Raw genomic sequence first — 11,440 nt, forward strand, 5'->3', positions numbered from 1 at the left:
CCACTTTTGGAATACTGCATTCAGTTCTGATCTCTATACTATAGGAAAGATGTTGTGAAACTTTAAAGGGTTCAGAAAAGATTTATAAGTATGTTGCCACAGTTAGAGAGTTTGAGCTATAGGGAGCAGCTGAATAGGCTGGGACTATTTTCCCTCGAGCCCTAGATGTTTATAAAATCATGAGGGACATGGATAGGGTGAATAACCAAGGTGCTTTCCCCAGGATAGGGGTGTCCAAAACTAGAGAGTGTAGGTTTAAAGTGAGAGGCGAAAGATTTAAAAGGGACCTAAGGGGCAACTTTTTCACGCAGAGGGTAATGAGTGTATGGAATGGGCTGCCAGAGGAGGTGGTGGAGGCTGGTACAATTACAACATTTAAAAGGCATCTGGATGGGTATATGAATGAGAAGGGTTTAGAGGGATATGGGCTAAATGCTGTCAAATGGGGCTAGACAAATCTTGGATATCTGGTTGGCATGGACGAGTTGGACCGAAAGGTTTGTTTCCATGCTGTACATCTCTATGACTCTATGACTACTTTCACAGTGATTGTGATGGTACTTAATTCCACCCCGAATTACTAAGCTTTCATGTGATGTTCGAAGTATCTTCTACCATAAAGAGTGGTGCAAGATATTTGTTTAACTCCTCTGCCATTTCTTTGATCCCTGTAACTGTCTCCCCAGATTCATTTTTTAAGGGACCTACAATCAGTTTGGATCTATCTTTTTTTGATATATTTTAAGTAACTCTCACTTTCAGTTTTTATATTCCTCACTATTTTGCCCTCATACTTTATTTTCGCTCTCTTTATTATCATTTTAGTCCTCCTTTGTTGGATTCTGAATTTATCCCAGTTTTCAGGACTACAACTGATTTTGCCTCCTAATAAGCCTTTTCCTTCAATTTTATACTCTCTTTAACTTCCTTAGTTAGCCATAGTTGGTGTACCCATCTCTACCAAGGTTTCCTCTTTACCAGGATATAATTTTGCCTCTGCCACTGCTTACATACTTTTTTTTCTTGCTAATCTATCTGACCAGTTCACTTTAGCTAGCTCTCTCATCATTTCATTGTAATTCCCTTTATTTATGTTACATATTGCTGTTTCTAACCCAAGTTTCTGATGTTCAAATGGAATATTAAATTCTGTTCTGTTATGATTGTCATTTCCTCAGGAATATTTTACTCTGAGGATATTTATTAAAATTGCTTCATTACCTATTATCAGATCAAGGATAGCTAATCCCCTAGCTGCTCGAGATATTGCTCAAGAAAACTATTCCGAATACAGTCTATGAATTTTTTTGCCATTTCTAACTTGATTAAACCAATCAACATGAAGATTAAATTCACCCATAATTATCAGGTTTTTTTTTAAACACACTTACTATTTGTTGATTTATACTCTTTCCTACAGTGTGGCTAATGTTTGGGTGTCTATTCACCACTCCTGCCATGAAATCCTTGGTCTCATTCAATTAAAATGAATGCTTAAAATATTAATGTTGACTTATAACATAGATTCCAGTCCAGATAGCTTTGTACCTTCAAGGCAGTGTACCCTATTATGATATGCGACATTCAAGTGTAAAGATATTCACCTCACCTTCAGTCACCTTATCTATATCATAGAGCCAATGTCATGTGTTCAGTCACTCAATTTACGATAATTAATATCGATAATAATATTGATATGTAAGCACTGATCCTCGACTATTTGTGTCAGTTTGTAATATTTTAGTATTTTAAATATGTTGTGGAGTGAATAAACTTCAAAATATTTAACTTAACCTGACTCCTTGTAGTATATGTTACATGGGCTCATATTAGAAATCCTCAAAGCACATTATGCTACCATTAATGGTGACTGCAAATGGATATTAAAGGCTGGAAAGTTGATGGCAGCATGGCAGTTATGAAAAGTATTTTTCTTAACATTCATGCAGCAACCAGTCCCATTTCAGATCTGAAGTTGCAATTACAACCAATACTAAAATGCTACCATTTTACTAAAAGGCAACAAAACTGTACTGGAGTACAGTGAGTATTCTACCTCTCTCTCCCTTCAAAAAAAAGCAGTTTGAAAGTTGCTCTTGATATCCCTAATCTAAGAAAGCAATCCTAGAATTAAATACAGAAGAAATACTGAAAAAGAAATATTTTTTGTAACACAAAGACTTGACCTATATCACAATGTCAGTCAATTTTGCTATTTGGTTTTCACAAAATAATGTGGAAATAAAGAAAATTTATTGTTTTTCAATTGACACAAAAGTCACCGATATTCAAGTCTGCAACTTTTAAATGGGCTACAAAACTTACTTATAGAAAGAAAAGACAAACAAAACAAAAATCACTACCTTACAAAACAGATCTTAATACTGGTATTTAGAAAGCATAAGCTTGATGGAAAGCAAACATCTAATCATGGACTGTTGATCAATTAACATTTTGTGAGAGTTCAAACTTTTAAAGAATGAGGAAGTCAAACAGTAAAATTGTCAAACTTCTCACCTTTGGCACTGAAGAATTAAGAATTATAAAATCCTGTAGTAATAATGTCCTCATGATGATTGCAAACACATTGATGCAAATTTTCAGATTTTAGAAGAACGACTGAAAGTTTGAGTTAATTTCAGGGTACACAAATTTGAATTCATGTCATACCAACAACAGTAAAATGAAATAACTTACTGATGTGTCAGCAGATGTCAATACAAAGGTAAAGAATGTGATTTCATTAAAGCTAACAGTGCTAAAAGAATTACTGAATTGATTATTTCCTCTACAATCATCAAATCCTTCTGAAAATCATTTTGGGACAAGCTTATTGAATATACCATTGGAGCTCAGCTTGAAGAACACAAGTTCAAAGGAATTGTAGCAGACCAGTAACATCTGCAATTGCTTATCTCTGGAACAACTATTGCAGTCATCAACAACCTCAATAGATCATCCAAAACTTGCATGTGATATGGATTGATTCACCCATTCCAAAGTTTAAACAATTACTTCTTGTCTTTGATTCTACTGTTATGGCTTCTATTTAACAAGCATATGCTAGGAGACACTGTTGGCAAACTTCAGCAATATCTCTTTCTCTGAAACAAAAAAAAAATCAGCGTGGCAATTTTCTCATTTCTTTACAATGGTTCACGTCTCATCACCATTCACTTGTCGTTGATTATATTAGCATTTACTTCACTTATCCCTATCAATATACAGGGCAATTCATTCTCTGCAGATATCCCTTTCATTTTCTCATTAGACCAGTAAAACATTGTCACTATGGGTCTAGCACTCTCCTCCCATCTGTTGCCTGATCACATTAAGATTGTGAGCAGCTTTGTGAATATCTAGGTGTTTTGCAACTTATGTTCTGATCTAGATTACTGCAGAATTGGCTACATACCCATCATTCCTATACTACTGGCTACAATTTCCATGATGCTTAGAGAAAATGGTCATAGCTACATTTATCTAAGACTTTGTGTGTTTATCAATATCAATCTTAGTCAATCATCTTGAATAGTCTTCCTTCACCCAGCAAGACAGGATCCAACATTTCATGCCATCTACAATGTACACAAACATTGGACTAACGAGTCAGAAATCCAGGCACCCAGAGAAATCTAAGGTGTAGCACAATGCTCCAGACCAGCACCAGAAGAATAACTAACCAAGCAGCAATAACAAAGCTTTCAAAGTTCAGTCTTTGGGGTCTAAACTGTGTCAAGTCCCAAGAGGTAAACATTACTGTTTGCAGACTTCAAACACCAAATGGATGCCATCAGAAAAAATGAAGCCTCAACTTATATACAGGCAATATAACCCAAAAGGAATGGACAACTTGCTCTTTCTGTGAAAACTAGTGCCAGTGCAAATATCATCCCTTTAGGAAACTGGCATGGTGTAATGCAATTTACACAAGATAAGCTAACCACCTATAATGGGTTTGACTTCCTATGCATTGGCGTTATCCATGCCAATTAAATGCCAGTGTGGATTGTCCTTTTGGACACATGAAATCTTTCCCATAATTAAAACAGTTGGAACTTCTTTCATTGGATTAACAGCATATATAGGTCTATGTATTACAATGATCCATGTGGTAACAAGCTCATCAATTCCAATATCAAAGTTTCCAATCTCTGTGCCAGTGAGTCAATCAGTTATGCATATATATTATATAGTAACACCACTAAGTACAGAACTCAGATTATGGATGTAAATCTGCAACATAGTGGCATTGTAAATAATCACTTTTGATCCATGTCTGTTACATGGATTAACATATAGAAAACTACAAAATGTATCAATCTGAGCACCTTTGAGCCATAAATAGGCCATGAGGTGCAACGTTTCCACATTGAAAATACTCATTATAGCAGACAAGTTAAAACAAACTGGTTTTTCACTGAATTCAATTAATGACTGTTCAGTCTTGTATTTTAAAATTAAATAGAAAATGGTTCCTGTTCTGTGAGAAAAAGTATTACAATGATAACGTAGATTACTAACATCCAGCAATTCTCTCCCTAGAGTCCTTTGTCATGTAATAATATACAATATCTGTTATTTGTAAATAAACAACTACAAATTATTTCTTAATAACCATAATGGAAACTAATTTCGTCATTTGACGATCACTTTGGATGAAGCTTCACTGAAACTTTGTCGATGCACGGAAATGCAGCTTCCAACCAATTTTCAATTATGGAATGGGAAAAATGCATTTGGAAATTTAATTCTATTTATCTTCATTTAAGACCTAGCATAATCCTGCAAAAAATTGTGTTGTGAAATATTGGGCTGGGTTTTAGGGCTCCCAAACTGGACATATTTTCAGCATGGGAACTAAATATATCAAACTGTTAACCTCTCATCATATACGTGGGGAGCATTTTCACTTAGTCACCCATGCTTACCATTATTGAGGCCCTTAACCACTCAGTTAGAATTGCGGACTCAAGATGGACATATTCTGAGAGATGTTGGCACAAGTGGTGTCATGGAAAGCTCCATTGATGTCACGGAAAGGCAGTGGTGTGACACAGGCAGTTGTAGATAGTTTTGCTGTTTGGAGAAATCAAGGAGGAAACATGATCCTAAATTTAGAGCTATAGCCATCAATGGACACCCCGCTGCAATCTTCAAGTTTCAGATGATCAGCTTTCATGCTGAGCTATCCAAAATCTAAGGCTTCTTGGCAGGAAGTTTCCCATGACACTAATCCCGGGCATCGTTGTTTAGAAGGTATTGCATTAACCTTGTTCCATGGTAAATACAGACAGTGAGCAGCTGTGCAAACAAAAACAAAAAGATACATATTAAAGACAATTTAGATGTTTATGAGTACGTTTTGGGGGAAGGGATCAAACAGGTTGGCTGTGCAACACCATCTGGCCCTATCTGACGCATTCCTGGTTCCTGCAATGCTTTCTTTGGACACTGGTTGATATTGGCTGGGCACTGAAATCATTAAATGTCAGGTAGCAGGTAAAATTACAGTATTGCTTGCTTTGAAAGTGATGGAGAATAGTGAACCATACACCATGATTCTCCAGCCCAAATTCAGGAGTCAATGAACTAATGTGATTACATGATTTACCTATGAAGTATTGCAATTTGACTCATCTTCATTCATAATCCAAACTTTGCATTGGTGACAGGTAAAGCGGGGAAAGCTGACTGGAAAAGAAATGTTGCAAATTTCAGTTGTAATGTTTAGAACATAATTTTGATCAGCAATATGATGTCTTCCCAAGCAGTGAGACAGGGAGGTATAATTTCTTGAAGAAATGGAGAAAAAAAAATTGACAATGCAAAATTGCTTTTCCAATATTATATTTGAACCAACTTTTCACCATTGAAAGGCATGCCCAAATGTTCATACAGGATGGATCAACTTGGAACATATAGTGAGCTCATTTTTCATTTTGTCTGTTTTTCTTCCACAGAATTACAAAGCAGTACTTGTGGAAACCCTGGTGTACCACACGGAGGCATTGTTCATGGCACAAGCTTTGATGTTGGAGACAAGATCACATACTCGTGTGTGCATGGTTATATTCTCGATGGACATCCTCAACTCACTTGCATGGCCAGCTCAGGCAATACTGCATCATGGGATTTTCCTGTTCCTATTTGCAAGGGTATGTAAAATTAATTTCATCAATGCTTCAATTTACTAACTGAAAAATCTTGAAGAAGTATTGTTGGCATTGCATTGATGTTGTTTTGTTTTCTTACATCCAATTAATATCCTGGAAGAAAACTCCTTAGAAGTAAATCTTCTCCTTATATCTGGAACATTTTGTCAGGTGTTGGCTGCTTTAGTTAAAAATGGAATTTGAATTCTGAATCTACACTTGTAATTTGTTGCTGAGATTACATTGCTCCTATTTTATGTGAAGTGCTTCAAATTCCATATCATGTGTGATACTTATATGTGGGACTGTACCTTAGATAGATCTTCATAAACAATCAACTAAATAAAGAAATTGAAATTTAATAATATTGAAAATATTTCACCCAAAGACATAAAATGTTGTTTTGTTACATGTTTTGAATATGATCTCCATCACTTGTCTACACTTGTAAAACAGAATCCTCACTTATCGTGAGTTGGTAGTTTAAATTTAATGGACAAGTTATTAATACCATGATTTTTCGTTATTTAAACTAAATGTCTGTAATCTCTGAAAATATATATTCTGCTGTACATGATGTGATCCAATTAGATAAAAGAATGCTAATGCTTATATTTCCAAATTACTAGATCTTTTTTGAACCCAATTAAAAGATTTTGCACATGGAACTGATGCCTCAGTGACATGTCAAAATCAAATTATTTACTCATCTACACATGATAATGGGCTGAACCTCTGCAAACTTTTGATCTGCTTTTGCATTTTTATTTCAAGGAAATATTGCATTGTTTGCAGACAGTCTATTGAAAAAATAACATTTCCCCAGTAATATGCTTACAAAAGAACATAAGAACCAAAAGCAGAAGTAAGCATTTCAGCCTGCTGAGCCTGCTCTGCCATTTAATACAATCATGGCTGATCTCATCTTGGCCTCAACTCTACTTTCCTGTCCACTTCCCATAAACCTTTAGCCTGTTACTAATTAAAAATCTGTCTCCTGCTTAAATTTATACAGTGTCCCAGCAATCATATGCTTGTCATTTTATTTTACAATATGTTGCCAGAACAGGAAAATAATGAAAGTTGGAGATGCATTATTATTAGAATCTTTGATATCTGCGAATGAGTCATGTCAGTTAGTGGTATCAGCTCAAGTAATACTTTTGACCAGCTAAATCTAAGCCAGATTTGGGCGATCGCCATTAGTCTCCCTATAAATGTAGCTTCCAATGTAATGAAGAAGATTTGTAATCTTTCATTAATATTTTTAAACAGAGGGAAACCTATTCGATTACATCCAGTCGTATTTGAATGTTATCCTGTGGATCATTTGAACACACAATATCTCACATTGTATGCAACAACATAGCCAAACAGAATAGAATAAAAAATGCAGCTCTTCTCTTTGGTATTCACAACTTAGTCATTTGTCATATTTGTTTATTCTTTTAGAATATAATGCAAAACCAGAGCCAATATTGAATTGTCTGTCAGCAAAACTGTCATTTAATTAATGTCACACTAATAACCCTTATTGTTTTACAATTAAATCATTTCATGATTTTTAATTACAATTTTGTAATTATACAGCCAGCCCATTCTACACAGGAACTAATTTAAGTGGTTTGATTAAGCTGTCGTCTCTATTGCATGGAGTCTGTGACCACAGTAGAGCTTTGTGTTTTATGTGGAAATGTTGTAACTTGATAAGTTTAACCAGTTAAATGAACAAATAAATATAATTGCTTCTGACAAATAAATATAATTGCTGCTGTACTGTACCAACAAATAAAAGTGCATCCATTAGGTAGTTGGATGAAGTAACAGCTACTGCTATTACAAGAAACAGGTTAAAATGAGACACTTGAAGTGAAAATTAAATATTATGCAGCGCTGCCATTTTTATATTTTGAAGACATTTCCCTTATTATTTCTTGCCTTTCTGAAAAATATAACTGGCAAGTTTTGATTTGGTCAACAGTGTTATCAAGCAGTCAGTACTTGCTTGTCAATAGCTTACGCACTGATGACGTTGTCAGGCAAGGCGTTAGTTGAAGCATTCACCATTAAGATATTGCACAGCCTCTTCAATGATTTGTGGCAAGCATCTAAAGTGACAATCATCTGTTTAACAAATCTCTGGTTGGCCATTTCTACTGCCTTCAACACTGTCAAAATAATGCCTTTTGTGAAATGTGGGCTAAAACAGCATTTCAGCCAGGGACCGATGGAAGTCACCTCTTTACCTTTTAAAGTATTCAAGGAAAATTGTCCCTTTGGCTACTTTCAATATTTAAATTGATTCTAAAGAGTCTTGCAACATTCACAGTTGATATTCCTTTTCAACTCCAAACTGAATACTTTGTTAATTTGTTAAAACACATCTACAATGGCTAATGTTCATGCAACTGAATTATAATATCATCCAAGGCTATTTAGGAACAGTTCCACCAGACTCTGTGGCAGTCTGGGAAAATTTACTTTACCCTCGATTGTTCTCCATGGAATTGAATATGTACTTGTAAGTATTTGAGAATATCAACTAAAAATTCCTTAGCTCCTGCCTGTACTCAAAGATCCCAATTCAGATGTATCTCACTGCAGCCTTTTGTTACTATTGGCGTATTGGAGAGATGAAAACTCATTATTTTCTGGGATTTTTTAAATGGTAACTGAAGTGATAAATCATCTGTGTGACATTTTCTTTATTTTGTCTGCTTCTCATTACAAAAATGGAAACGTTGTTATATTGAATGATATAGCCCACATTTGCATTCTCTATTTTAAATTTTGATCTATTATGCTGGATTTGTTATTGAAAATTAAAACACCTTATGTAATTGGCAAAACTTGCTTTCATAAATCTAGGGTGGCAAAGTTTTGCACCATTGTAGCTTTTTTTTTGACACTCCAGCTGTCATTTTTGATGTAAAATGCCTATTTATCTCACACACTCTCACATACACACTTCCTCTCTCATTCACTCTCTCCCACGATAGATCTATCTCTATCTCTATCTCCCTTCTGATGGGATGTCATTTGATACATAACCCGAATGCTCTAGCTCATACCTTCTCTTACCTTTACACAAATGAACTTGCATTCAGAAGCAGGAAGGATTCCACTGCCTGTGCTATTAAAAGGGGTCATTAACTATTTTCAACAAGGTGCAGAGCTGGATGAACACAGCAGGCCAAGCAGCATCATAGGAGCAGAAAGGCTGACGTTTCAGGCCGAGACCCTTCATCAGAAATGGGGGAGGGGAGGGGGCTTCTGAAATAAATAGGGAGAGAGTGGGAGGCGGATAGAAGATGGATAGAGGAGAGGATAGGTGGAGAGGAAACAGACAGGTCGAAGAGGTGCGGTTGGAGCCAGTAAAGGTGAGTGCAGGTGGGGAGTTAGGGAGGGGATAGGTCAGTCCAGGGAGGATGGACAGGTCAAGGGGGCAGGATGAGGATAGTAGGTAGGAGATGGGGGTGCGGCTTGAGATGGGAGGAGGGGATAAGTGGGAGGAAGAACAGGTTAGGGAGGTGGGGACGAGCTGGGCTGGTTTTGGGATGCGGTAGGGGGAGGGGAGATTTTGAAGCTTGTGAAATCCACATTGATACCATTGGGCTGCAGGGTTTCCAAGCGGAATATGAGTTGCTGTTCCTGCAACCTTCGGGTGGCATCGTTGTGGCACTGCAGGAGGCCCAGGATGGATATGTCGTTTGAGGAATGGGAGGGGGAGTTGAAATGGTTCGCGACTGGGAGGTGCAGTTGTTTATTGCGAACCCAGTGTAGGTGTTCTGCAAAGCGGTCCCCGAGCCTCCGTTTGGTTTCCCCGATGTAGAGGAGGCCACAACGGGAACAGCGGATGCAGTATACCACATTGGCTGATGTGCAGGTGAACATCTGCTTGATGTGGAAAGTCTTCTTGGGGCCTGGGATGGGGGTGAGGGAGGAGGTATGGGGGCAGGTGTAGCACTTCCTGCGGTTGCAGGGAAAAGTGTCGGGTGTGGTGGGGCTGGAGGGGAGTGTGGAGTGGACAAAGGAGAGAGTGGTCCCTCTGGAAAGCAGATAAGGGTGGGTCGGATTGCAGATGGCGGAAGTGTCGGAGGATGATGCATTGGATCCGGAGGTTGGTGGGGTGGTACGTGAGACGAGGGGGATTCTTTTTTGTTTCTTATTGCGTGGACGGGGTGTGAGGGATGAGTTGCGGGAAATGTGGGAGACATGGTTGAGGGCGTTCTCGACCACTGAGGGAGGGAAGTTGCGGTCCTTGAAAAATGAGGACAACTGAGATGTGCGGGAGTGGAATGCATCAGCCTGGGAGCAGATGCTCCTGCCCCACCGAATCGACCCATTGTCACCGCCTGCTCCTGCCCCACCGAACTTATCTCCAACTATCTGGACTCCATTTTCTCCCCCTTGGTCCAGTAACTCCCTACCTATGTCCGTGACACCACCCGTGCCCTCCACCTCCTCCAGAACTTCCAATTCCCCGGTCCCCAACACCTCATCTTTATCATGGACGTCCAGTCCCTATAGACCTGCATTCCCCATACAGATGGCCTAAAGGCCCTCGGCTTCTTCCTGTCCTGCAGACCTGACCAGTCCCCCTCCACTGACACCCTCATCCGCTTAGCCAACCTTGTCCTCACCCTCAACAAGTTCTCTTTCAATTCCTCCCACTTCCTACAGACAAAGGGGTGGCCATGGGTACCCACATGGGCCCAAGCTATGCCTGCCTCTTTGTAGGTTACGTGGAACAATCCCTCTTCCGTACCTATACTGGCCCTAAACCCCACCTCTTCCTCCGTTACATTGATGACTGTATCGGCACCACCTCGTTCTCCCACGAGGAGCTCGAACATTTCATCCACTTCACCAACACCTTCCACCCCAACCTTAAGTTCACCTGGCCCATCTCTAATACCTCTCTCTCCTTCCTGGACCTCTCTGTCTCCATATCAGGCAAACACCTAGAAACTGATATCCATTTCAAGCCCGCTGACTCCCACAGCTACCTAAAATACACCTCCTCCCACCCACCTTCCTGCAAAAATGCCATCCTCGAGTCCCAATTTCTTCGCCTCCGCTGCATCTGCTCCCAGGATGAGGCATTCCACTCCCGTACATCTCAGTTGTCCTCGTTTTTCAAGAACCGTAACTTCCCCCCCTCAGTGGTCGAGAACGCCCTCAACCATGTCTCCCACATTTCCCACAACTGATCCCTCACACCCAGTCTCTGCAATAAGAACCAAAATGAAATCTCCCTCGTCCTCACGTACCACCCCACCAAC

At 38.8% G+C, this 11,440-nt stretch overlaps 1 protein-coding gene across 1 annotated transcript in view; it reads left to right on the plus strand.

The window, feature by feature from the left end:
- csmd3b (CUB and Sushi multiple domains 3b) overlaps positions 1–11,440 on the plus strand; it is a 1,719,816-nt gene that overhangs the window by 647,145 nt on the left and 1,061,231 nt on the right. Inside the window, 1 exon segment of the mRNA XM_048595770.1 lies at positions 5,964–6,158. Coding sequence (XP_048451727.1) covers positions 5,964–6,158 — 195 coding nt within the window.

The sequence above is a fragment of the Rhincodon typus genome, chromosome 4 (assembly GCF_021869965.1).
Source record: "Rhincodon typus isolate 14 chromosome 4, sRhiTyp1.1, whole genome shotgun sequence".
In the NCBI taxonomy this organism is placed as follows: Eukaryota; Metazoa; Chordata; class Chondrichthyes; order Orectolobiformes; family Rhincodontidae; genus Rhincodon; species Rhincodon typus.